Genomic DNA, 27,692 nt, shown 5'->3' with positions numbered 1-27,692 from the left:
TTGGAATCAATCAACATTATGATTGATAGTCTTTGAGTTTCCTTTACTTTGATTGATTGAAGTTTGACAAGCGAAGTTGAGTCAACTCCAGATAAACACTTGTGTGAGGTGAGCTTCATTCATTGTTCCAACTTATATTAATTAGATACATATATATTATACAATGTTTAGTAGACAGTATCAAGATAATGAAGATGATGATGATCTTAAAGAAGAGAATGTAGATAGCAACAATGGTGGTGAAAATGAAGATGACTTGATGGATGATGACAGTAGTGATGATGACAGCAGTGATGACAGTGATGATGATTATCAAGATGGAAGACAATTTGTATCCAATGAGACAATAGAGCACTTGGAGATAAAGGTAAATGAATGAATGAATGACTCGATTGCCTGGCTCAACTCACTCACTCACTAAATCAATCATCTATACTTTAGCTTCGCGAGAGTCCATACTCATTCGAAAGACACTTGGAGTATATAAATGCATTGAGGAATGCACATACAGTGGATAGAGAGAGATTGAGGTCTGCCAGAAAGGCATGTCAACAACTATTCCCACTTCCAGACTCTGTCTGGTTGCCATGGCTAGCCGATGAATCCTCTCATTCAGACCTGTCCGACGACCAGATGAAAGAGTTGTTTGAACTAGCTCTCAAAGACTTCTTATGTATGTACATCAGAGCACAATGCTACTGATTGATTGATTGACTAACATTGTATTCATCGTTTAGCTGTCAACATCTGGGCATCATATTGTAACTGGGTGGAGAGGTTCGCAACAAAGGGATTTGGTAGCAAGAGGATTGAGTCTGCCGTGAATGATGACCTCAAGAGAACAAGGGATATGTATGAACAGGCCGTTGTAAAGTGTGCCGATCACTTAACAGAGGGCAAGAAGCTGTGGAGTGCCTACAGGACATTCGAAACGATCGTGTTGTCCATGTTGTCAGAGGTTTGCCCCGCTCAAGAGAAGCAGGCACAGGTTGGCCGCATCAGATCACTGTATCATCGCGAGTTGTCATGTCCCCAGATCGCACTGAACGAAGTGTGGAGCGACTATGAGGAGTGGGAGGATTCGATGAATGGCGAGAAGCCGGCTAACAACCAGGCCTTGCAATCGCGCTACAAGAGCGCACTCAAGATGACAGAGGAGCGTGAGAGCATTGAGAAGGCCCTGCTCGATTCCGACGTGTCAGCCAAGTGGATGGAGTACGTGCAGTTGGAGAAGGGCACAAAGAAACCCGGCAGGATAATCACAGTGTATGAGCGCGCCATCAAGTCGCATCCCGATGCCTGGGAGCTATGGCAGTCCTACATCAACTGTTGCGAACTGGACTTGAACAAGGTGATTGAGCAGGCACAGCTGCACACCCTGTTTGATCGCGCCACGAGGAGCGTCTACTGGAGCGGCGACATGTGGGTGCACTACCTTCAATCGCTCGAGAAGAATGGACACACTGTGGACGAGCTCAATACAGTGTTTGAACGAGCACTCGTCTCTGGACTATCAAGCGCACAAGATTACAAACAAGTGTTCAATGCCAACTTTGACTATCAATGGAGGAGCAACCGAGCCAAAATCCAACATACCTCCGCCTTCTCCCCAGAGGCGCGACTGGCAGTGGCCATCCGGTTCAGGAATGGCTTCCAAAGGATATACAACTACTTCTCACAATGTATGTTATGCATCCACACATCAATCACGACCGGCAACCAACTGACCAATCAATCAATCACCAACAGATAACACACCAGAGTGTGTACAAGTACTTAGCGAGACAATGTTGTTCTGGGCCAAGTTTGAATATTATCAGCTTCACTCTGTTGAGGAGTCAAGGAAGGTGTTTGATACATTGTTGTCATTCAACCAACAACATTACATTTGGAACGAGTATATATCAGTGGAGAGACTGGCCGGCAACACCCAACAATGTAGAGAATTGTTCAAGAAGGCTTCCGACAACACTGATGCTGTTGGCGCACAGATATGGCAGGATTGGCTAGACTTTGAACGACTGAATGGTGATCTGGCCACACTACAAGAGGCTATTGGACGCTACCAACGCTGGTGGATCAAGCAGGAGAAGCAGATTGAGAAGGCTGCCGCACGCGAAAAGGAGAGAATGGAGAAGAGGGAGAAGGAGAGACAGACAGAGATGTTGAACAAGGACAAGAAGCGAAAGACAAGGAAGGAGGGACCAGAGAAGGGACAGGGAGAGGGACAGGATCAGCAAGGTGGCAGAGAGAAGAAGCGAGCGAGATCAGAGAGGACAAAGTTGTTTGTTTCAAACATATCATTCTCAACTACTGAGGAGCAACTAAAGACTATATTTGCCAATCATGGAGAGGTACAGTCAGCGAGATTGGTCAACGATCGTAATGGCAGGTCAAAGGGTATTGCATTTGTCGAGTTCAAACAATCAACCGATGCTGACAAGGCTGTCGTCGCAGCCAATGGTACACTCATTGATGGATTCAAAATCAAGGTTGACTACTCCAAAGAGAAGAAGTCAAAGTTTGGTGATCAACAGCAGCAACACGAGAAGAGCGAACAAGATGACAAGAAAGACAACATCAAGAGTAATGGAGATGGTGATGCACCAATGTCCTCATCATCAACAACTACAACAACCGATGCAACGACACCTGTTATCAACTATGACAACTCAGAGGGTAGGACAGTGTTTATCAACAATCTGTCGCCAGCAGTGACCAAAGAGAGACTGGGTGAATTCTTGACAAAGCATGATGTCAAGTGGATTGATGTCAGATTGATCTCCAAGGTTGGTGGACGACCATTTGCCTATGTTGATCTACCCAACCAGCCTGAAGTCGAGAAGGCGTTAAAGATGAACCAAAAGTACTTCATGTCCAAGACGATGAATGTGGCAAGGTCCAAGCCACCAGGTGGACCAAAGAAGTTGGAGCCTGTTGCCACACCATCAACAACTGCGCCCTCAATGGATGATGAATCGAAGACCGATCAAGCACCAATCGTCACCACAAGGAAGCCATCACTAATGATACCCAGAGGACTGGCAATCAAGAAGACAATACAGAAGTGAGATGGATAGATAGGAATGTACAATGATGACAACAGACTTTAATATATCCCTGTTTGCTTATATGGATTGGTGTGACACAGACGAGAGAGCACTGTGGACAGCGAGGTGAATTTGGCAGGTTCACTCAACATGCTGTTCTCCCAAAGTAGCACAGAGTGGTGATTGCGATCCAGTAGTCTGACATGGTACAACTTGGTCGCCAGTCGCATCCTGAGGTAGTTTACTGATGGATTGTTCATGAGTATGCTCTCGACCAGTGCCGCCATACCATGTCGGACTATATCGTAGACCAACGTCAACCTACTGATTGACTGGGGTAGGATGACAACTTCATTTGGATTCGTTAATTCAAGTTTGTGAATGATCAACTCATTAACAGTGCCTGGTAGATCATAATATTCATGCCATGTATGTTTGGAATAATCGCCAAAGATCACTGTCTTTAAGTTTGGTGGATAGGGCAATGCGTCCAGTGCATGTTTGGAAGCCACCATTAGAGTCTTGAGTGATGATGGCAAGGAGTTAGGATGGAGATTTGTTGTATAGTTGGCGCCAAACTTGAGTTCAAGCAGGGTCGGTGGAAGACACTCTGGTTTCAATTCTTGATTGAACATATGGCCAAATGTAAGCTTCAACAAACCTCTGGGAATAACTTGTTGGTTTATCAATTGATTGAAGTTGCGTCCAAATGTGAGGTACTGAAGATTCGTTGGTAGGACACCGATCTTGATTTGATGATTGAAATCATGTCCATATGTTAATGATACCAAATCTTGAGGGAATGCACCTACTCTTAATGTTTCATTGAATGAGTGTCCAAGCTCCAGATGCTCCAGGGCTTCAGGTAGCACCCCTGGTACGATTATCTTGTTGTACATGTATCCAAATGTGAGTCTCTTTAGTGTCCTTGGAAAAATTCCAATGTCTAGACACTGATTGAACTCTCTTCCAAACTTTATCTCAACCAGAGTCGGTGGGAATATTGATGTCTTTACCTTCATCTCTTGATCAAACTCTCGTCCAAGGTGAAGTACCTTCAAGTTCTTGGGGAGTACATCTTTTTGAATGATGTGTTGGAACTTGCCAGCAAACGCTGTCACTGCCAATGGATTGGGTAGTTCGCCAGGTAGTAAGGTGTCCATCAACTCTGGTGAAAGTGTAGATCTGTTGACAGGGGCAGTCTCATCATATGCAAATGATAGCTCAGTGAGCGAGGTAGGTAGTGTGTAATTGTTCATTGGTTGATCAAAGTAGTATCCAAAGACCAACCTTGTGATTGAGCCGGGGAGTGGTTTCTTCATGATTGGATGATTGAATCTGAATCCAAAGACAAGTTCCAACAGTGACACTGGTAGTATAGGGATATGTTGATCAAAGTTTGAACCAAAATGAAGCTTTGTAAGAGTTGGTGGCAATATGTCATCATTGAAGAATGGTTGATTATAGTTGGCGCCAAAGATAAGTGTATTCAACATTCGTGGAAGTGTACCATCATCCAAAGATTGATTGAATGACGTACCAAAGGTTAGCTCTGTCAAAGAGATTGGAAGCACACCAGGATCCAAATGTTGATCAAAGGACTTTCCAAATGTTAACTTGGTGAGTGATGGCGGTAAGACCAATGGTGTCGTCTTGGGGGGTGGTTCATCCTTTGGTGTCAATATCTTGTCAATGATACTTCCAAACCATGCCTTGTACTTTCTCTTGTCATGTTCCTCCTCTTGTCCTCTCTTGATCACAACACCCTCACCCTGATTGTACAATGCACCAAACCTCAACTCCAACAATGAAGATGGCAGAGTATTGGTTGTAATCACACCATCATAGTTATCACCAAATCTAAGATATGTAAGAGTTGATGGTAGTAGACCTTCTTCGAGTGGTTCTTGATGATTGTGATCATAGAGTAGTGAGCTAATGTTGGTTGGAGGTAGTTCCAATTGTGGGTCCAAAGGTGATCTCGATGCTCTGTAAACATATGGAGATGTTGAGTCGAATGACTTCTTATTCCTCCTTTCATACATTCTCTTGCATGTCAACGATAAACAAACTATATCATCAGCATCCACCAATGCCATGATCTGTTTGTATAACAATGATGGAAGGTTATCCAATATCATCTATTTACTATTACTATTATCTCTCTATTCACACTTTAATATCTTGACATGATTGATCAGATCATTTTAAGTGTGATTGTATGTTTGGCAGTGCCAAGTTGTGATGCATGACGTAGGCAGTTGCCGACATGTGCCTTTTCGAGTTTTTATTCGTGTTCCAGCCGACATGGCTGGGTTGTGATGGTTTTCTCCAAAGGACTTCTGGGGATAAAGTTGAGATGGTTGATTGATTGGTTGGTTGGTTGAATGGTCCGGGCTCATACAATGTAATGCTGGTTCTTCTCCTTTGATGACGTGTGTTTGATCTTCCTGACGATCAGAATCAAAACAAACACAATGAGTACTCCAAATATGATAACCAATTGATTGTTGGACTGATTGATAACCTCCAACTCATTGGTTATTTTGCTGAAGTGATTGGTTGAATGAATAAGTTAGTAATTGATTGATTGATTGAATGAGTACGGGTCATCCATAACATACATCTTTGCTCTGTACTCATCCAAATACATGAATGAGTTTGAAGTGTTGGCTGGCAACTCAAAGGATGATGGGAAGGGGAATAGTGATTGATAGAAGTTGTGCACAACACCAATGACCAGCTCAGTGTTGGGTTTGTCATGATTGATGTTATCGTTGAGACAGATGAACTTGTGTCTCTTTTGTCTGATGCCATCGAGTCTGGTTTGGGTGGTGGTATGGTTGTCGTCAACCATGAAGAATGCCACCTCATCAGTGCCCTCGATCGACGTTCTGTACTTGGTGCGCTTGGCATACACCTTGAGCATATCGTGCATTGTCTGATTGGATGATTTGAGCACTTCCAGAGTGATTGGACATTCGGCCAATTGTGCATCGAACAGCTCCTCAGTGATGTTGGCCACGGGTGACATCACCAAGATCTCCTTGCGATCTAATTGACGCTGCTGTCTCAATGTCAGACAAGCCTTGTAGAGTGTGGCCTTGAAGTCCTTGAACGTGTTGCCTTTGAGTGGAGCACCAAACAATGTTACGGCCATCGATCTCATTTCATTCTCATTAAGTATGCCATCCTTGTCAAAGTCCAGATCATCATTCCACAATGTATCCACATCATAATTGACCTTCTTGTGCATCAAATAGTAAAAGTATGTGAATGCATACTGCATGTCTCTTGGGTTCCTCAGACTATGGCTACTTGTTCGCTCCCATTGTGCTGGCCATCTAAAGATAATGAGTTAGTCAATCAATCACTATACCACTATAATACATCACATACTTTTGTTGTATCTCCTCCATTAGGTCCTTGTCGATCATGTGAGGCATGTGAGCGGGCACCTTCCTGCTAAAGACACCAAACTCGACTGTGAGTAGTCTGTTGACAAACTTGAGTGAGTCTCCAAACATGTCCATCAACTTCCTCTTGCCATTCAGTGGTAGACCGTCCAGCTCGTCGGGTATCTCCTCCCAAGGATACACTTCTCCACACTCTTCTTTGACCCTTCGCTCTGTCTCTCTGTTCAGCGTGTACTTCTTGATTGCCTGTAGTTCAGGATCATCCATCGTTTGACTTTGTAACAGTTCCAATGCCTTCTGCTTTGCTCTCTCCTCTGTCATCATTGCCATTTGATTGTTTTGTGTTGGGCGTGCGACAAATTTGACCTCAATGAGTTGGTCTTCTTGGTCATCATCATTGAGTGGTGTCTCTGGCATTGACATTAGACTTCTTCCTCCTGTCTTGTTTGATTTGATAGAGTTGTCATCATCATCAACAGCCTCTGCAATAGCCTTTTCCATCTTCTTCTCATAATCGCCCAACATTATTGGCTCCATCTCTTCAAACTGATTCTTGATCCTATTGTATGTACTATTATATATATCTTGTTGTTTCTGTTGTTGTTCTTGTTCTTGTTTGTCTTTGTTGTCCACATTCAACTCTACAACCTCATCATCAACTTCATCTTCGTCGTCTTCCTCTTCATCATCTGTTGTTGTAGTTGTTGTAGATGTAGTTGTTTGATTGATTGTATCTTTGTTGTTGACTGATGTTTGATTTGTTGTTGTAGTCGTATCCAACTGGGTAACATTGCCAATGGTGACCAGTGGAGTCACTGTAGTATCAGGTTCAACAGTACTGTTTGAATTGTAAATGACAGTGAACTCTTTGACAAGGGACCTCTTGGTGAATGTTGTGCCAGTAGTATCGTATGAGATTGAGATTGAGACCACTTGGAACGCTATCTTTTGGTGGAAGGTAAGCGTCATGATCTTGTGCTTCTGTGAGATGGTGGCGGTGCGCACCAGGACGGCATTGTCATGTGAGCCATCCGTTATAGTGCCATCTAACACGAGATTAGTCAGGTTAAAGTACACCGATGTCGTCGAATTGGCCACACTGATCACCGTCGTCTTGTTGGTGATGTCATAGCCGACCATGTTGGCGACCATCACTTCTGTGCCACAGTCTCCGGCATCGAAGCCACACTCTACATTCTTGCACATTCTATCGCAGTGTTTGTCGCCCACCCATGAGTCGGGACAGCCTCGCGAGCATATGCTTCCAGATGTCTTGTGGTTGCTTGTGCCAGTGTTTGATGTCGTCGAGGTGGTCGTGCCGCCTCGCCAATACCTCGACTTGACCTGTCCGGTGCTGTTGTCGCAGTCGCCGCCATCAAAGTCGCACATCGTTGTGTTGCATGCCGGGTCACAGAAGCCGTCGCCCACCCAGTTGTTGGGACAGCCGTCGTTGCAGTTGGGCACGGGCCAGCTGAGGAACACGCGCTGGCCGCCGCCGCGCGTCATAAAGTCGTCGGGGAAGACCGGCCGGCCAAACATGACGTCGTCATTGAGATACAGGAACTTCTTGGACAGGCCCGGGATGCGATGCAGATGCGTCTCGATTGACGGCGAGCTGAACGTGGGCAGATGTGACTTGTTGACAAAGATGTCCTCGTGTGTGACGATGGACACCTTGGGGTTGTCCAGGTTGAGCCAGCTGGGCACCTGGCCGTTGGTGACTATATACACGTGGCGCACCCATGGGGCGTGCTTTTCAATCGATCTCAATGAGTACTTCAACTCTTGGTTGTCGATGAATCGGCTGGATGGGTTCTCGTCGCGATAACATTCGTGTTTTGAAGGGTCTTGTTTTTCGGTGCAAGGTGGCAACAGAGGATCTCGTGTCCTTCGTTTCAACTCATTGACTGCATTGATCAAGTTGGCATCCGATCCATTGACCCATGTATATACCACATCGATTGGTTCAGTACACAACATTGATTGAGTATTATATTGTACCTCCAACAATAATTGTTGTTGTTTAAGTTCAAGTTGTTGTTGTCCATTATGAGCTATGTTGGTAACTTAAGTTAGAATGCATGTATGATTGAATGTTTGAATGAAAGATACAATCTATAACATACATATTATACCGAATGATACTAATTGGAATACAGTATTGAATGATATGAATGCACCTAGTATACATAGTGCAACTCCCCATCTGCTTGACATCATAGAGTATACCTGGTATTGAACCAGTTTTAAAACACTTCTTGTGTCATTCTTTGTCATGGTTTTGTATATGTTGTTATTATTATTGTTGTTTATATTGTTGTCTTCAATCAATTACTAATAACAATTAAACATGATAAGAATAAGTAGATATATATATATATATAGATATAAGTATGAATGAATGTATCTCTATAAGTATTGGTGGATGAGGGAACAATGCAAAGTGAAAAGGATGAATAAAGGGTGCGATTGTTCAAAACAACTAAAATATCCAGGTGATACCCCCTTACTTTGTTGACTTGCTTCAGCCCAAAATCAACCCCCACACTTAAAACAATAAGATTTGTGTAACGAGAGGTAGTTGGAAACTTCACCCCCCTTCCTCAATTGATTGGTCAGCAAACTGTTCTAATCGAAAATAGATAGAATAATTGGATTTCGGTATTAATTTTTAATCTTCCTTTGAATCAGATGAATTCAGGTCCTTTATTTAAGAGCATTTTGCTTTGTATTTTTCAGATACAAAAGATAATCCAGGAATTCACAAAAAAAAAGCGCAATTGGTCTAGTGGCAGAATTCTTGCCTTCCAAGCAGGAGACCCGAGTTCGATTCTCGGATTGCGCAGATTCTTTTTGATTTTTTGTCTTGGAATGATTCCCCATCCCCCTCCCCCAGGAAACATCTCTTTGATCAACCATCTTATAGGTCAATCCACCCCTTCAATGACAGAATGGAATTGCACCATTCAATCATATCCCCCCCGTTTGGGGAGTAGTACTGTACTTTACTTTACTACTTTACTTAACTTCACATCAGATCTTCAATGTAATAATTATATGTAGATCTTCAGGTTGTGATGAACAACCCTCACTCAATGGCATCTTCATCACAACCTTTCACTCTCAGCAATGAAACAACTCCAGATCAGTTAGTCGAGTACCTTGGTCTTCCAGACTATGACTTGGATGCAATGTCCATCAGAACTGGTCACATAGATGGTTTGACATTACGACGCTCCACAGTTGAACAACTGATATCCTTTAAAATCAGTCCTGGTCGGGCCACTCGCTTGTTCAAACTTGCTCATCCTGAAACCCAAGCTACAGGTATGTATACTGATAGTCACTGCAAATATCTACTCAGTTTAACTTTATCAATGGAGAATTATTGATCAATGGAATTGTCTTTGACATAGATGATCCAGTCAGAGTTTTCCTCAAAGACTCAGACACTCATCCAACCATGATATGTCGTCGTGATATCGATTGGCCTACAGTAGCATCTGCATTCAGAATTAGTGGTGGTGCTCTGAAGAAGAAAGGCCAGGAGAATAGAATGATCGCACGATCCCCTTATCCTCCAGGAGACTACACTTTAATCAACACTGTAAGTCGCTTTGTTTTTTTGGCTCAATGGTCCTTAGTGCTAATAGTAAGATAGCCATATTCATTCCAATTGAATACCAACATTTCCTCATCACCTAGGGAAGTTTGTTCACAAGATGAGTTTTCAACCAAACGTTTAAACAACATTCTTGTGTGGATATCGATCCTCCTCCTTACATTCAACGCAATTTCGAATGCCATAAATAGAGAATATGAGTATCCCAAAACCAAGTAAGACTCAAACATTAAACATTGTCCTTGGCAACTGACTAACACCACCTAGAGACATCATCCACATAGGCAATAACTTGATACAATACCAATGGTCGAATATATTGTTTATAATATATTTCAGTTAGTCTATGGAGTTGCCACTAATCAATGTGAACAAACCCAATCATTGGAGCGCGAATTCGATATCTATCATTATCTTATGGAAATTGATGTTGCCAGTTAAACTCAATTGCCCGGTCAGCACACATGCCAGTGTTGATTGGGGATGCAAACTATCTACCTCGAGACAATCATATTTGATTAACATCCTCCTCTCATTAATTGATAATTAATACAAACACAACTACTATACCTCGTTGTAATGCCATCTATTCAATGCCGTTGGGTTGGGTAGGGTTGGACACAACAGGAAGGGGAGATGGCTGGCAGATGTTGGATGGTTGGCTGTTTTACAAAGAATATATGATTGATTGATTGAATGATTGCACATGTTCTGTATCTCTGTCCATCATCCACCTCACAGACTCTAACTTACACTCTTTGGCGAAACCATCAGCATATCCACATGTCACTACGAACAAGTTGTAGCTCGATTGAACTGATGACTGCCTCTGCCGACCCAATCAACAGATAACCTTGGAATGCGTCATTGATGTGACAAATGGCTGATTTGAGCAACTGGATTGGTGACTGTTAGAGCATGTGATCCCGAGCTTGTCATGTGGATGATGATGATTACAAGTATTTGTTTAATGTAGTGTTCAAGCTTTGGACGTATCCCTGAAGATCCATGTTGGCTTTGGCAGTCTGTGGCGACACGGTGATTGATGCAGTCTTGGCTCGCTTTGATTGTTGTGTATGTTTGTCTGTGATGGACTTGACCGCTTCGAATAGACCCTTTGACTTTTGTTGCGCCTGAATCTTGCCAGGCAGAGGAACAGATGGATCGGGCTGCTGCAACATCGACAGGAACGAGTTGTCCAACTCCTCGATAAAAACTGGTATCGATTCGGTCAGTGTATCATAAAAGTCCTTGGGGATGGCAGTCACTGGCACATTGTGCAGGATGGATATTGCCGTCAACAATGGTATCGAATATCGTTCAGAGTCCCAAAGCTTGCTCTTGTCCCTCTGTTGGCTGTTCTTGATGAATGACAAAAAGTCTGGAGTGAATGCTTCGTAAAGCTCTGTCAATGGTTCATTGAACTCAAAGCCTTCGGTAACCTATTGTAATCATGATATTGGTGAGTGAATGATCTGCGGTTATTGGGCCGCCATGGCTATACTTACACTTCGTAGATTTAGAAGTACAATGAACAACTGATCGTAAATTAGTGACTCGGCGAGGAGTGAGAGATACATCCTGTTGATGGATGAGGATAGGATGATGGCAGGTCTATTCTTTGATGAGAAGTCAATGATGTCCTCAAAGTCTGGATTGGATCCATCACCGACAGGTGTAGGTGATGCCAAGATCTTTGAGTATCCCCTGTGTCAGTGTGTGATCATGGATGAAGGATGTTAGTGACCATTAGTCTGTTGGCTACTTCATGTACAATAAACTACATACCTCATGAAGGTCAATTGTTGAATGATTGCCTCTGGCGTGCCAAGGTATTCATTCAACTTGGCCTCTTCAATCTCTGCTGCGTCCTTGGGTAGGGCCACAGACGATCTGTTCAGTCTTGATGAGGTTGGTGTGCCAGGTGGAGGCTGTTGATTCTTTGTTGTAGGTGCTGGTGATGCTCCAGCTGACTTGGACGGCATCTGTAGTGTGCTGCCCGAAGTGTTCAAACCATCCTTGTCGCCGCCGGATCCCAGTGCCGGACTGGATGTGCTAGACACATGTAGTGGATTCTTCTCAAATATATTTGGATATATGAGCAATCTGATAATTGGCATGATCAATGGCAGTTTGTTCTTGAAGATCTCCACCAACTGAATGACAAAGCTGTAACACTTGGTTGGGTCGTGATTGAGGAACACTGTCACCAAGTCAGCGATGGTCTCTGTCCTTATACTCAGGTGATCGGCCTTCAATGTTGATACAATCTCCCTCTCAATCTCCACAATCTCCTCTCCACTACAGTTCTTAATATGTCGCAGAATGTCCAAGTTTATCTTCAACTCCTTGATCTTTGTCATCAGATTGGTTGACAACTATGTTTGATTGATTGATTGATTGAATGTTAGTCATTCCAGTCCAGTCTAATGATCCAATCCATTCCAATCCTTTACCAACCTTTGTTCCAAACCTCTCATAGTATGATGGAGGGATGAAGTATGAGAATGCCTCCATGTTCTTCTTGAACTCCTTCCTCATGTCATCTCGTGGCGCCGTCGACTTGATCACACTGGACAGACTGTCTTCAATGTTCATTTGGAAGCACAACATGAGTAATGTGTGCGCCTTGTCAATGTTGTTTTGTCGCGAATGCTTGTTTGCCAACACAATCGCCTTCTCGAATCCACTTGTAAAGTCTCTATTATAGATCAAACTCTCCACTCTCTTCTCTGCGAGGTCGTCCTCATCGAACCTGATTGAGTTGGTGTCGGTCAGTCGAGTACTGGCTTGAACTATAGTTGATCAATTACATACTTTGAGTGTATCTTCTTGTTCATGTACTTGGGCGATATCTGTGAGTAGAGTACTTGACCAAGTCGGTTGCAACTGAAGCTGTTGTAGCTGTCGTCTTCAAAGAAGCCAGAGTGGACATATGGTGCACTGTCGTCCTTCTCGAAGAGTAGGTAGTGTGGCTCCATGGCCATGTTCCACAGCTTGTAAGTGTTGTCATAGCTGGCACTGACCAGCAGTTCACTGTGTGATGGACACCATTCAATGTTGGACACGGGTCCGTTGTGGCCGACGAATGAGACGACGGGCGTGGGCGTCGATCGCAGATCCCACAACTGGATCAGTCCGCCATCGGTGGCGGTCGCCATCCAGTAAGGTACGAATGGATGCCAACTGATTGATTGGCAAGTGCCGTGGCGCTCGCCAGGGCTGGTGCTGCGCTGCCACACGATAGGGTTGCGCTTGGCCCCGTACATGCTCATCTGTCGCTGATCGAGCAGCATTAGGCTGGTGGCGCCAGCACCGCCCACCGCTGCATAGTGACGTGAGTGCGGTGACCAGGCCAGGGTGTTGAGGGGCATCTCTGATGCTCTGAATGACACGATGGGCTGCACAGGGTTCTTGAACTCCCAAATGTGAAAGGCGTTGTTCTCGAGACAGCCAAATGTCTGCTCCGAGGCCAGCTTGTTGACGCTGACTGCTTTGATAGATGTGTCGACGCCCATCGCACCGACGGGGTACGTGATGTCCTTGACACCCTTGAGTCGCGTGATTGTGTATGTCTCTTGCAGCACTGGATCAGACACATCGCTCTCTGAGCAGTCGTACATGAATATCTGTCCATCATTTGCGCTGCCCAGCAGCAGTGCCCTGTCGAGCCAATCAACCGAGCGTATTGGGCCCTCCTGTATAAAGTCACGTACAACAGACAACGTTGTCTTATCCGTTGGCTTATTGCCCTTGTTCAACTTCACAATCCTTGTACAATCCTTTCTTGATGTTGTATCGCATATAACCATTTGACTTGATTTCTAATTGATCGAATGAATGAGTGAGATGATGATGTTGCCATCATGTCGAAGTAACAGACTCCTCCCTCTTACATTGTGTGCTGTTGCTACTGAGATGTTCTCGATTGAGCGATCGTCTAGAGTGACAAAGTTGATCTGCTTGGAGGGATACCTGCGACCTGTGTTGAGTGCATGTTTGCGCCATGTTGATGAAGCAGGCAACACATCCTCACCCGTTGGTATACCTTGCATTGAGCTCTGCATCATTACTCAATGTTGTTTTTGTAAATATATGTATATGTATAAGTATATTCAAAAGATGTAATAACAAAGTTCAAGTTGAACTTGCTTTTTGATCATCTCAGTCTTTTGCCTGGGACCATGGTCCTGGAAGTCGCAACTGATGGCTGGCTACACACATATTGAAGATTGGTCTCATGTCAATGGATACGAACAATCAAACGATTGCTTTATTGGACATGAAGATATATATAAGTTACAATCATATAATGATGACATGACACTGGAAGTGAACGATAATGATCAGTCCAGAATGAATGGATGTGAGAAGTCTTTGAAGTGTTGAGCGTTCTTTCTGTAGCATGTGGCACCATACTTGCACATGGGCTTGGCGGGTGCAGCGTCCAAAGTGGCACCATTGGAAGCCAGTGATGCCGCTGCGGCAAGGTCGTCAATCTCCAGTGGCACAGCCTTGATCTCCTGCTTCTTTGTGGCCTGCTTCAGTGCGAATGAGTAGTCTGACGTTGATTGCAGTCCGCCCTTAATAGAGTCGTACAGCCACTTCTGATTGACCACTGGAATGTTACTGCCTTCGGCCGATGATACCTTTGCGGTCCTATTAACATAGTCTGTATGTGTTGTGACGACATGGGTGACACCTGCCACTACACTACTAGCATAACTTCCACCATGCTTTGAGATCAATGAATGCATAGTTGTATGATTGGCTGCAAGATTACCAGACAGGCATATCTTTACTCCATGCAAGTCTAAAGTGATTGAGGAGTTAGTGAGTGAGCAAGCTTGGTCCACATGATGTAGTGTACATACTGTTAGTCGAACCTAACAGGTTGACATTCCAATATTCAGATGAGCCATCGTTTGTTGTGGCATTCTCGTTTGTGTAATGTACGATGTAGGCTGGCAAGATCTGATCAGGATGGAAGATGACCAACTCCTTCTCATCAGGTGACAACTATTTGAATGAATGATCAAGTTAGTATGTTTGATTGATTGAGTATGATTGAGCGTGATCAACTTACATGTGATGTATATCCAGTTTGACATGGCTGTCCTGTGATCAGACCTGAACACTTGTATGACTTGCCCAGGAGCACCTTGCATAGCAGGATCTTTGAGCAATCAGAGATGTATCCAATACTGTACTCGGGGAACTCACTAAAGTAGATTCCTTTGCCATACCATCCACTGTCTGTGGCGTGCTTGACACCGTTGCTGCCTGGCACAGAGAAGTTGTTGCTGCAGATCGACAGGATGTTCTTGGAGGCCGTGCCGTGGAAACCAAACACGGGGTGGCAGTCGGGATAGTTGGCCTTGACAAACTCCTCCTTCTTCTTGTCAAAGTTCTTGAGCAGCTTGGGGTTGACGATGTACTCCACCTTGCTGACCTTGTAGCTGGTGGTCGAGTCCAGCAGACGGTAGAACTGCGACTCGGCCGTCCTAAAGTGAAGGTCGGCGATCGAGTTGTCAAAGTGTCTGGCGGGCTTCAGTATATACTTCATTGGCTTGTCGCCTTCAATGATATCCTCCTCACCGGGCAGGAATAGACCACCTGAGCTGCTGCCACCACTCTTGCTCGATGCGCCACTGTCTGTCTTTAACTTCTTGTTGGACGCGGCTGTCTTGTTGGCATCGCTCACGCCTCCCGACAACATCTGTGTGATCAACTCTTTCTTCTCCTCCTCTGACAGCTGAGAATAAGTCTTCTTCAACGCTGAAGCTGGACCATTATCACGCTTGACCCTGACTGATTTGCCATTCTCCTCCTTTGTCATCAAATTGAATCTTATCTTTCCAGAGTCGACCTCATGCGCCACGTTCTTTCCATGTTTCAAGAAGTATTGGTACTCTGTCGTCGTTGTTAGTTTATCGTCCATACCATGCCATTCCAATCCATCAACGTGTAAGCTACTTACTTGTCTCGATATCTGCACTGTCCGCCATCAATGACCATGCACCATTGTCTTCAGCAAACCATGATGGTGATTGGAGTTTGGTCATGTCACAATATGATCGGGTGACACGACGTGTCTTTGATTCATCATCAAAACGAACCTGTTCAAAAGAGGACAGGTTGATGAAACGATCAGTGTCGATGCTGACTTTAGACTGTCCCTTCTTATGAGCAATCTCAATCTTCTTTGAAATAGTATTATCAAATGCGTAGAACTCTCCTCTTGACTTCTCCCAAGACCATACCAAGCCCATCTCGCATCTCTTCAATGTCTTCTTATCTGAATCACCCTTGTGATATGTGTTGTCTAAGTGATTGATGGCGCGCGTACCAATGTTAGTCAATGAATGATCATTGATTCATTCAATCAATCAATCATACCGAGGAAATTGACATAGATTTGATCGGATAACTTCTGTTCGGTGGAACTCTTTGGGTCTTTGGCGTAGGCGGTCTCGATCAGTTCACAGTCGGGCACGGAGAACAGTGGCCAATCAATCTCTGATTGTTTCCAGGACCAGAATGTACATGTGCATAGGTCTGCCGCTGATGATGATATAATAGAATCAGCCTTTGCTATTGTCGATGATGTTGATGATGTTGATGATATTGATGATGTGGAAGTTGAAGTCGTAGTCGTTGTAGTACTAGTTGTGTCTGCTGTATGTGATGCTGAAGCGTTTGCAGAATCACTCTCATCCAATAACAATGCTTTTCTCTTTGGTGGCATTTCTGTTTGTTTGACGCGTTTATATATATATTGTATGTATGTATGTATTTGAATAATGTTTGTTTGTTTCTTTTTGCCTGATCGACACCAAACTGAATTGAATGACAGGAAGTTTAGTTTCAAAACTGAAGGGTTCCAAGAATGACAAAAGATCTGTTTTGCGATGTGTGTGGGGTTTTTCAAGTTGTTGTCATAAAAAACAAAGAGATAATAATAACAAAAGAGATAATAATATCTCTCTTTTTAGAGTTCCCAATTATCTTTGGACCAGGTTATTTAATCGTCCATCAATCTATCTCTCTTTCAATGTTAAATTGATATAACTTATAACTAAAAACATCAATCTTTATATTAAAGTAAGTAAAGACACAGACTAAGATAAACAACAGAGACTGAGAAACCAAGTAAATATAGTTATGTCTACAATATAAGATAGATATTTTCATTGATGAATGAACATCAAGAATAATAAACAGTTCCGATGAACAAGTTAAGAGCACCGATTTAACATTTTGGTGATGATGGAATTCTAAATGGAATAAGGTATGTTGTACAATCATTCAATCATCAAATCGATTTGTTTGATTTTGATTGGATTAATGAATGTGAAGTGCTTTTTTTGCAAACAAAAAAACAATAAGAACATGTTCCCAAGATGTCAGCTGGTCGACAGATCGCCACATAAATGTTACCCCCCAACACTTCAACAACTCCAGATAGGGTAACCTACAATTGGGCTCAAGGTAAGGCCCGCCACCCTCATGACAGATGTGCGAAGTTGCTTTGACAGTCTCCCTCCACCCCCACTCATTATTATTAATTAACCGTTAAGTACTTGGTTTGATACGCCAGCGAGAATGAATGAAAGAAGGACTGAACCCAGCATCACCATCGCGATACATCACAGTTAATGGCCTTGCTACCAAGACATACTTACACACGTCAACACACATTCATTCAGCTGACCTTCATCACCACACGCGTGTCAATCTCTTTTAGTAGTTAGTTGTCTTGCCCGCAACTCCATTCATCCAATCACCAATCCACACTCACAATGATGGTGGTAGTGTTGTCCACTTCAATTGGTCAACCCCTCAACAAACAAACAAACAACAAACAACGATGCGACGCCACCAACCTTGTTGAGGCGCACAACAACAACAATATAGATATTTTATAAGGTACCGTTGCGAACACCTCCCCTACACCTCACGCACTCATTGCTCGCGGCGATCTGATCGCAACCAGATTGACACCGGTGTCAACTGCATTGGTCCAGGAGCTCACACCTCCACTTCCTCTTTCCACGCCACTTCCTACTTCATCAAGCAACAAAACCAATCACCAATCAATCAATCAATCAAACATAATCAAGCAATCAAACACAATGAATGGTCTGTGTGAGCGGATCATAGGACACAAACGATACCATACTAGACCATCTAGACCAGCTCCCCCAATGCCGACTCTCCCCGCTACCAGCACCTGACTCAGCGTACACCATCTATCTATCTATCAATCCATCACCATCATCCATTGTTATTACGAGTAAATCACAAATAATAGCTAGTTAACAGGTTTGTTGTAAGTTTACAAGTTCACCTTACTCCCCCACTATCGCGCATCCATCCATCATTCAGTCAATCAACCTTCCACCACAACACCTGTTCAATCTCCCAACCATCCAGACCCTCTGTCCATCCCCCTCCTTCCTCCTTCCACCTCCACCTAATTGATGTCCATGGACATCAAGCCCAAAGTCATTCAAGGTCATCATTGCAACTTCACTTTCCAATTAAAACAACATAATCATCAATATTATATATAACAACAGCACTACTACTTTATTTATTATTATTTATATAAATTATAACATTACTTATTTGTACTACTACTATTATTATTATTATACTTATTTAATCATATTATAACAATGTACATACTAATACTTTGGGCAATATTAATAGCCCTTTATATATTCAATGAGAAGGTAAATACTTGATTGATCTAGATATTCCATCATGATGGAATTGAACATCAACACACAGATAAACTAACATTGATCAATCACCCCATACTCACTCACACATTAACAATGAAGAACCCTGCAAGACGTCACCCACCAGGTCCACTACCATTGCCGTTAATTGGTAATCTACATTCACTTGGCAACAAACCACACTTGGCACTCTACAAGATGTATCAAAAGTATGGCAATGTATTCAGACTGAGAATGGGCGCTGTCGAAACCGTCGTCCTCACTGAACCCGCCACACTCCACGAGGCCTTTGTTGACAACCCCACAATGTTTGTCGATCGATACCAAAGGGAGAGTAGGATGCTCTGGAACTGTATGTATCATTGATGGAATTATTCCAATCAATCAATCGCACACACTCACACTAACACACTGACCAATCAAACATAAACAAAGATGGAAGGAACATTGTGAATGCTAATGGTGCATATCATAAACATGTAAAGTCCATTGCAATGATGGGAATATCTAATACAAAGATAAAGAAGATGGAGGAGGATATATCAGAAGAGATCAACTTGTTGTGTGATCAGTTCGAGAGATTTGCCAAGTCTGGTGAGGCATTCGACCCGATCAATCTTGTAAAGATCTGTTCGTTGAATATCATCTTCCGCTTCCTGTTCAGCCATCACTTCTCTTACGACCTCAATGGCGAAGCCGGTGAGATCGTCCACCTGATCAATCACTGCTTCCATCTGGCCGGCGCCAAGATACCCGACGACTTCATCCCCCTGATGAAGCGATTCCGAAGATCCCGGTCCGATCTGATGAACGACTACATCGACACCAACATCAAGGTGTGCAAGTACATCGAGTCCATCATCACCATCCGTCTCAAGACATTCAACCCCGATGAAGAGCCCAAGGACATCCTCGACCACTACCTTCAAGAGTACTTCAATGGCACCATCCCACTCGATGGCATTGTCTACTCCTTTGCCGATCTGGTCGCCGCCGGCACAGACAGTTCAGCCAACACTGTATCAGCATTGATCAAGGCAATGGCCAACAGACCAAAGTATCAAGAGTTAATGTATTGTGAACTTTCCACCATCACAGGTGAGCCAACCATCGCTCACAAGAACAGTACCCAATTGACCAACGCCATCATCAAGGAGACCATCCGAAGATACCCAACTGCCCCACTCGGCGTACCTCATGCCGCCACCGAGGACTGTGAGTTCAGAGGTTATCACATTAAGAAAGGAGTAAGTGTGTCCCCATCCATCCCTCCCTCTCTCTCTCTCTCCCTCGCGCTCACTCACTAACACAACTCTATCTCTCCTCAGACTCAGATATTCTTGAACATCTACAGTACTTTCATGTCGCCAAACGTTTGGCAAGACCCAGAGGAGTTCGATCCCAATCGATTCATGGGAGAGGACAATCCAAACAACAAGATTGTAAGATATATATTCGGTGTTGGTCCTCGTAATTGTCTGGGAGCAGCATTGGCCGAGCAAGAGTTGTTCCTGTTGACATCGATACTCTTTAAGAAGTTCAAGTTTGTTAGAACTACTGAGGAGATGATGAATGAGGACATGTTGTTTGGACTGGCATTTGTTCCTACACCCTTCCAAGTGAAGGTCGAGAAGAGATAGCCGACTGCCACAAGTGATCGATCACTCTTTTGTACACTCATTTGTAATAAACAACGACACATAATAATTGGAGGTCCAGGGTCCATTGACCCTGATATCCAGTTCAACTAAAGTATCTCTGATTGATGTAAATGTACACATTATTTAATGGCTGGATAAGGTTGATGGCACTGATCATCAGTAGTGCGTTGTTGACTTGGGTGGCTTGGATGGACGCGCTGATTGATCCGGACTGTTGAATTGGAGGTAGGTGGACTTGGCCTGTCGCTGTCCATTGGTGACTCGATCGATTATCCTATCTCTGTTGGCAAATCCATTGGGACCAATCTGTTCGACCAGGAATGAAGCACCTGCGCTGCCAACCTCAATGCAGTGAATGATTTCGTCGCGTGTCAGACCTAGTGCGCCCAACACATCATCTTCCGCTGACACTGGTGGCGCTGAATCATTGGCTACGCTTGCGTTGTTCTGAGTTCCAGTCATCTTCTTCTTGTTTGACAATGTTGTCAACAGTTCCAGTATAGTACATGTGAGGAATGTATCGCCGCAGCCTGTTTCATCCTTGACGACCTCTGGCTTGAACGTGGGGATGTACACCTCGCCTGTTGTGCTGGACGAGATGAATCCACCGTCGCCACCCATGGTCACGCTGGAGAATGTGAATCCAAACTCGGTCCTTATCAGCTTGGAGCATGTAGCTGGGTCGGTGTGTCCATCTCCAACGATGGCCACGGCCTCACCATACTCGGACTTGAGAATTGAGACGAAGCCATCTGCGTTGAGCTTGTTGCCAATGAGCTTGAGACGTTCGATCATGACGTCCTTTGGTCGAGTGGTGACCTTTGTACCGACAAATGTCCTCAGCAGGCCTTGAATGTCAAAGGCGATGATTGGCTTGGTCTTGAGTGACTTCATGCCATCGAGGACGTCCATGATCAGGTCAGTGTCAATCTCATCGGCCACGGGCACAAAGAATACTGCGTCGGGCTGTTGCTCGCGAAGACATTGCATGCACTGAGCCGAGTCGATACGCTTGCCCTTCTCCATCAACAACAGTGTTCTATTCTTTTTGTTGTTGTAATAGTTGAGTTGATAGGCTGTGTTTGGCGTGGCGGATGGTGCCACGTATTGAGTTGAGATACATCCACGTTGAGAGTCATTACAAATGAGTCTGTTGTATTGATCGTCAATGTCTGTGCCAAGATTGGTCACTATATAACTTGTTGTGCCACCGAATGCTGCTGAAGCCAATGAACCATATGTTACACTTCCACCAAGTGCAGTATTTCTCTCCACATTTGTATTATTCAACTCTCTTGATGTCTCACAAGACTTTAGTAGATCGTGGAATGATTGTTCACGACTGATACTCAAGTCCTTATGATTGACAATAGTATCATTCACAAAGTTTCCAATGAATATTAGTTTGTTCATCGTTGTTATAAATATAATAATAACTAACTATATATAATAAATAAATATCTTGTTAAAATGATAATGTATGTATTGCTTATGAGATTATAGAGATAATAAGGAGTGAGTGAGTGAGCTTCACACCGACTTGCGATGACCAAACAAAGGCAAACCAGGGTTGTTTGTGTTAATGCCTTGTTGTTCTCGGCATCTCCAAACCAACCCACCCACCAACTCATTCGCTCACTCACACTCAATGACATGAAGCACAAGTCTGTGTCCACCCACTCACAACACAGCAAACAAAGATAAAGATAATAGTTGTTTGTGCGTGTATGTTTGTGAAGTAGTGATTGATTTGTTATCTCTCTGTCACTCTCTCAACTCCATCAGTCCAGTCAATCAATCAATCAATGAATCAATCAATTAGATTGTTTACCAGGTGTGAAAGGTTGTGTTGGCCTGGTCTTTGACTTGCATATCGAACCGAACATAATAAGTTCTTCTATTTGATTGTTATTGGTTGAAATTGAATGGAAGGAAGACGAACGAATGATTGAATCATAGACTAGTCGTCAAAGACCTCACCAGGTCATTCATAAGATCATTGATTAATCGAAAATGACCCAGATATTTTGTCAAGCTGGATTGTTATTGCCCAACACCTCAGCCCATCCCCAAAACATTACGATTGTTGTTGGTATGTCTTGACTTTAACAGATACACACATCCTAAATAGAAGGGACAGAAGAAGTTACTCGATTAAAGAAGACTTGACTATTATTTATTGTTTAATTAAATTATTATTCATTCTTTAATTGAGTTGGTCCTCAATCTTATCTTTTCAACTCACTCCCACAAACCTCTTCGTTCAATCTCACCAACTGACGCACATTCATTCACACACATACACACACTTCAAGAGTGATCAATCACCAGCAAGTCAGAGAGAGGAGAGGTCATTCTGCCCCCATTACTTCTTAAAGGTATGCATTCATTAACATCACCATCATTATAATACATATATATATATATATACATATATTCATATTCTAACAAAGATCTCTACCTTACCGACATGATATGATCGTCCTCGAACCAATTGAACAACCTGAACAAACATCAATACCAAACGTAGGTCAAAGCAAACAAGTGTAGAGCATACCCTCAAGATAGTTACACATAGTGGACATCACTCACTTAGCTCAGACATCACACAACACCAACATAAACATCAACAATGATGTATCAACGAATGAAGTCTTCGGACATAGGTTTGATCGACCGTCCAACAAAGACATGGTCAGACACACTCAAGAACCAGCTGATGCCAACATCTGGCGATATCAATGCAATGTTCTCAGTGCTGCTGGATAACTTGGCAAACATCGCGTCAATGTACGCCATTCTCGTGTACAACTTTGGCATGCCATCGGAAACTGTGGCACTCTTCTTCATACCCGGCCCAGCACTGGGCGTCATGCTGGGCAGCATCTCACTGTCACTCTATGCCATCTACCTGGATCACAAGAACGTGGAGGACCGCGTACTATACACAGCCATTCCAATGGGCCTGGACGCGCCGTCCACGATCGGCCTGCAGCTGCTTGTGGTCGGTCCCGCCTTTGTCAAGTCCAAGGCGGCCGGCCGCTCAGACTACGACGCCACAATCGACGCGTGGCTCGTCGGCTGCACCACAGTCTTCCTGATTGGCATGTTCAAGCTTCTGCTGACCGTTGTCAGTTTCGCTCAGCGCTACTTCCATCCCGTGGGCAAGTCGGCCGCGTTGGCTGGCATTGGTCTATCGCTTCTTGGACTTAACGAGCTTCTAACGATCCTCGTCGAGCCTGTGGCTGGCTGGATCTCTCTATGGCTCATATTCCTGATATTGTTGCAGCGCGTCAACCAGGAGCACCAGATCATCAACATCAACCTGCCATTCAATCTGTCAGGTGTGCTGGTCAGCGCTGTGATCGGCTCGACAGTGTACTACATCATGGCGGCCGCCAAGATATCGGTGGTGCCAATGCCCACCGGCGTGCTGTCCAACTACCTATTGAGTTACCCACATCCCGCCGACATCTTCTCCAGCTTTGTCACGGCTATCAAACAGAACATCTCCATCGCGCTGCCCTACGCCATTCTGGTCAACATTGGAGGCCTCACAGTGACGGACGCCGCTGTCTCAGTCGGTAACGAGTACAACACTCGCGTTGTTCTGTTCCTCGACGCCGTGTGCACTATCATCTCGAGTTTCTTTGGCTCGACCACTCAGACAACACCATACATTGGACACTCGGTCTTCCAACAAAAGTTCAAGGCCAGGTCTGGCTACTCGATGATCACCGGCCTGCTCATCGGCCTGGGCGGCTTCTTGGGCTACATCTCATTCCTCACCAACATTCTGCCAAAGCCTGCCATCATCCCAATCTTCATCTTCATTGCCTTTGAGATCTGTTCGGCCACATTCCATCCACCGACTCCCAATGGCATCAAACAACATCATGCGCCAGCCATCATCTTTGCCTTCTTCCCAGCACTCTTCCAGTTTGTAAACATCATCCTCTCACAAGTATCGCCCGTACTTTCATTCGCCGTCACCGACCCAGTATTGGTCGAGAAGACCTTCAACATATCCGAGGCATCAGTTCAAACGATCGGTGTGATCGTGGTGCTGGCGCACGGCTTCATCTGCACCAGTCTGTTCTGGGGCACATCGCTGGCCTATGTACTTGATAACAAGCTAAAGCAGGCTGCGCTCTTCCTGGGCATCACGGCCGTGCTCACATTCTTTGGCATCATCCACAGTGTCAATCCCAATGGCGAGGTTTACGTGCCGTGGCAGAGTGGCTCAACACTGCCCTACCAATGGGCGGCTGGCTACCTCATCATAGCAATAATGACCTTTGCCTTTAGCTATGTCCGTGGCGAGATTGAGCAAGTCAACCTAGGTATACAGGCGCCCGATTTCGAGGAGAAGTCATTCGATCGACCCTAATATCCATATCTCCTCTCTCTCTCTCTCCTTTTCTCCAAACCATCACTAATTGGAACATGAACGTTGACTAATTGCGACCTCGTCCATCCATTCTCACATTAGATATGGATAACCGAGCTGACAAACATCACAGTAGCGTGTCGTACGATCGATTGACTGATTGATTGAACCAGGTCTCAACCCGCCTGGATACTATATAAACCTTCAAGGATTGATACTTAATATATAATAGTGATTGATCAAGGTTCAAGTGTCAATGGAGTGGCTTCCATTGGAGGTTAAAGGGTTGGAAGGGAAGGATGTTGATATAACCATGCTCGACTGTGTCATGGATTGTCACATCACAGCATGGTTATATGTTGTTTAATTGTGAGTTCAACAGCACTCATTCTGGACGAACTCCTTGATGCGTTGCTCGATGTCATCGCGAATCAATCTGACTTGATCCTCTGGCTTGTTCTTTGGATCTTCAATGCCCCAATCGACAATCTTGACGCCTGGAACATAGGGACATTGCTCGCCACAGCCCATTGTGACAATCATACAGGCTTGTGATGCAAGCTCTCTGGTCAACTTCTGTGGCACATTGGTTGAGAGGTCAATTCCACGTTCAGACATGGTGGACATGACCACAGGATGTACGTGATCCGCTGGATTAGTACCGGCTGACAGTCCAGCCATACTGGAATGGCGATTGTGGATGTTGAAGAATGTGGCGGCCATCTGTGATCGTCCTGCATTGTGCACGCAGGCAAAGATCACTGTCTTCTTCTTTGTCTCCTTGGCACACTCTTGTGGGTCTGTCTCTTGTTGCTCCTTGGGGAGACACTGAGGTGTGATTACAGAGCAATCTTGGCCATCAGCGCAACACTTGTTCTTTTGCTTGGCACCATCTTGCTCTTCGACGACTTCCTCGGTCTCTGACTTGAGTTGATTGGTAGCCTCCATTTGATTGCCATTGTCTGTGGTCGATGACTTGGACTCGAGATTGAACCACCTCTTGCCAATGAACAATGACACGTAGACCAAGGCCACGAGCACTGGCACCTCAATCAAAGGTCCGATAGTGGCAGCCAATGCCTCCTTGGACTGGATGCCGTAGGTGCTGACTGCGACGGCGATGGCTAGCTCAAAGTTGTTGGATGCGGCGGTGAAGGACTGTGGAACCGCAATATCGTAGGGCACACCAGTCTTGTAGCAGTATACAAAGAGCGAGGTGAACATGACCATGAAGTAGATGAGTAGGGGTACGGAAGTTCGGACCACCTCGCCAATGTTCTCGATGATCTGTCGGCCTTGGAACGCGAACATCACAATGATGACGTAGAGCAGTGCCAACAGGGACATGCGACCAACGATTGGCAGGTAGTACTTCTCGTACCATGAATAGCGCTTGAGGGCGAGACGTGTGAGGAAGCCGGCTGCCAGGGGGATGCCCATGTAAATGAGCACGCTGCGAACTACCGTCCACATATTGATATCCAGGTTGTCACCACGACCCAGTATGATCACATAGAAGTAGCTGAGTGGGCCGTAGAGTAGCATCTGAAGGATGGAGTTGACGGCCACGATCAGTGCACAGAACTCTTCGTTGCCATGTGCGAGACGGTTCCAGATGAGCACCATTGCAATGCAGCGCGCCACTCCAACGAGGATGACACCACTACGATAGTGCATGAGATCGGGCAAGGTAGCCCATGCGATGGCTACCATTATCAAGGGCGCGATCAACCAGTTGACCAAGAGCGACACGCCCACCTGATGCAACATGAACTTGCGATCCTTGAACAAGACCTGTCGCATCAATTTCTCGTATTGGATACGACAGAACACTGGATACATCATGAGTAGCAGTCCGACTGCTATCGGTAAGGATACACTTGCCAATGTAGACTTGGAGAATGCTTCCTCAACCGCTGGCACATAATATCCAATAAGGATACCTGCCACCATGAATAAAAGTATCCAAACTGGTAGTAGTTTGTCAATAAGTGATAATCCTTTCATCATCTTGTTGTTCCAATATCTTATTTATCTCTTTAATATTTATATATAATATATTAGTAGTGATAGACCTTGTAAAACTGTCGGGTAGGAATGATGAATAGGGTGTCGTTAGTTTTGATCAATTCATGGTGGCGCATATCTCCACGAGCTGTATCAGACAGTGGAGTCAGTTGGTGCCAAGCTAATCTTTTTGCCTAAGTACCCCCACAAACCAAAAGGTACCTTTTTTATTATTTGTTTGGGAAGTCAGTTAGACTTTGGGCGATCATTCATTCATTCATTAACAGGTGTAAGATATGACAGATAAAGATAAACGAATAGAAAGTGCACTCAAACTCTATTTTGAAAGCGATTTCACCAAGAACAGGATCAGACGACTTACAGGTATTGATGTGAATTACTATTTAACAAAACTATCTGATCCGACCTTCCACCCTCTAGGTCATGGAGGATACAGACACAGCAAGTTTGGAAAGGATGGACAATTGTTTCTCGAGTTGACAGTATGGGCAATCATTGTCGAGAACCCTCAGTACAATATATCGGATATACGACGTGAACTTGTGAAGCTGAATCCAGCTCTTGATGGTATCACCAATGATCACATTGAGAGGATATTCAGAAGTTGGCGTTGGTCTTGGAAACGACCAGAAGTCAAACAAATTCACAAGTACAGGGAGGACAACATGCATTACTACCTCGAGTTCTTGGCATTTATGAGATTGGTTGACTTCAAGGATCTGGTGTTTGCAGATGAAGTATCATTCCAAAGTAGAAGTATGTATCATTGAGTTAAGTG

At 44.4% G+C, this 27,692-nt stretch overlaps 9 protein-coding genes across 9 annotated transcripts; 3 read left to right on the top strand and 6 right to left on the bottom strand.

Moving 5' to 3' along the window:
- Positions 1-148: 148 nt before the first annotated feature.
- SAMD00019534_004570 (hypothetical protein) lies at positions 149-3,065 on the top strand (the record flags this gene model as incomplete). Its single annotated transcript, XM_012903890.1, has 5 exons — positions 149-367; positions 442-684; positions 827-1,215; positions 1,943-2,547; positions 2,620-3,065. Coding segments are annotated over 5 exons (1,902 nt in total), but the record flags the coding sequence as incomplete, so codon positions are not given.
- Positions 3,066-3,109: 44 nt separating this feature from the next.
- On the bottom strand, positions 3,110-5,191 carry SAMD00019534_004560 (hypothetical protein; the record flags this gene model as incomplete). Its single annotated transcript, XM_012903889.1, has 3 exons — positions 3,110-3,796; positions 3,863-4,910; positions 5,094-5,191. The coding sequence occupies 3 exons, from the start codon at positions 5,189-5,191 to the stop codon at positions 3,110-3,112; spliced, it is 1,833 nt and encodes a 610-aa protein (XP_012759343.1).
- Positions 5,192-5,448: 257 nt separating this feature from the next.
- On the bottom strand, positions 5,449-8,446 carry SAMD00019534_004550 (hypothetical protein; the record flags this gene model as incomplete). The annotated part of the gene is made up of 3 exons (XM_012903888.1): positions 5,449-5,599; positions 5,675-6,394; positions 6,450-8,446. The coding sequence occupies 3 exons, from the start codon at positions 8,444-8,446 to the stop codon at positions 5,449-5,451; spliced, it is 2,868 nt and encodes a 955-aa protein (XP_012759342.1).
- Positions 8,447-11,041: 2,595 nt separating this feature from the next.
- Positions 11,042-14,158, bottom strand: SAMD00019534_004540 (hypothetical protein; the record flags this gene model as incomplete). The annotated part of the gene is made up of 6 exons (XM_012903887.1): positions 11,042-11,530; positions 11,597-11,795; positions 11,877-12,466; positions 12,549-12,843; positions 12,906-13,912; positions 13,985-14,158. 6 exons carry the CDS (start codon positions 14,156-14,158, stop codon positions 11,042-11,044), a joined length of 2,754 nt encoding a protein of 917 aa, XP_012759341.1.
- A 276-nt stretch (positions 14,159-14,434) lies between these two features.
- SAMD00019534_004530 (hypothetical protein) lies at positions 14,435-16,836 on the bottom strand (the record flags this gene model as incomplete). Its single annotated transcript, XM_012903886.1, has 5 exons — positions 14,435-14,901; positions 14,963-15,107; positions 15,175-16,001; positions 16,069-16,413; positions 16,488-16,836. 5 exons carry the CDS (start codon positions 16,834-16,836, stop codon positions 14,435-14,437), a joined length of 2,133 nt encoding a protein of 710 aa, XP_012759340.1.
- Positions 16,837-18,946: 2,110 nt separating this feature from the next.
- SAMD00019534_004520 (hypothetical protein) lies at positions 18,947-20,475 on the top strand (the record flags this gene model as incomplete). Its single annotated transcript, XM_012903885.1, has 3 exons — positions 18,947-19,186; positions 19,426-20,082; positions 20,164-20,475. Coding segments are annotated over 3 exons (1,209 nt in total), but the record flags the coding sequence as incomplete, so codon positions are not given.
- Positions 20,476-20,655: 180 nt separating this feature from the next.
- Positions 20,656-21,909, bottom strand: SAMD00019534_004510 (hypothetical protein; the record flags this gene model as incomplete). Its single annotated transcript, XM_012903884.1, has 1 exon — positions 20,656-21,909. A coding segment is annotated over one exon (1,254 nt), but the record flags the coding sequence as incomplete, so codon positions are not given.
- Positions 21,910-23,143: 1,234 nt separating this feature from the next.
- SAMD00019534_004500 (hypothetical protein) lies at positions 23,144-24,886 on the top strand (the record flags this gene model as incomplete). Its single annotated transcript, XM_012903883.1, has 1 exon — positions 23,144-24,886. One exon carries the CDS (start codon positions 23,144-23,146, stop codon positions 24,884-24,886), a length of 1,743 nt encoding a protein of 580 aa, XP_012759337.1.
- A 378-nt stretch (positions 24,887-25,264) lies between these two features.
- Positions 25,265-26,896, bottom strand: SAMD00019534_004490 (hypothetical protein; the record flags this gene model as incomplete). The annotated part of the gene is made up of 1 exon (XM_012903882.1): positions 25,265-26,896. A coding segment is annotated over one exon (1,632 nt), but the record flags the coding sequence as incomplete, so codon positions are not given.
- Positions 26,897-27,692: the final 796 nt, after the last annotated feature.

Source organism: Acytostelium subglobosum, assembly GCF_000787575.1.
Source record: "Acytostelium subglobosum LB1 DNA, scaffold: scaffold1, whole genome shotgun sequence".
Lineage (NCBI taxonomy): Eukaryota > Evosea > Eumycetozoa > Acytosteliales > Acytosteliaceae > Acytostelium > Acytostelium subglobosum.
This window is presented reverse-complemented; position numbering and strand designations above follow the sequence as displayed.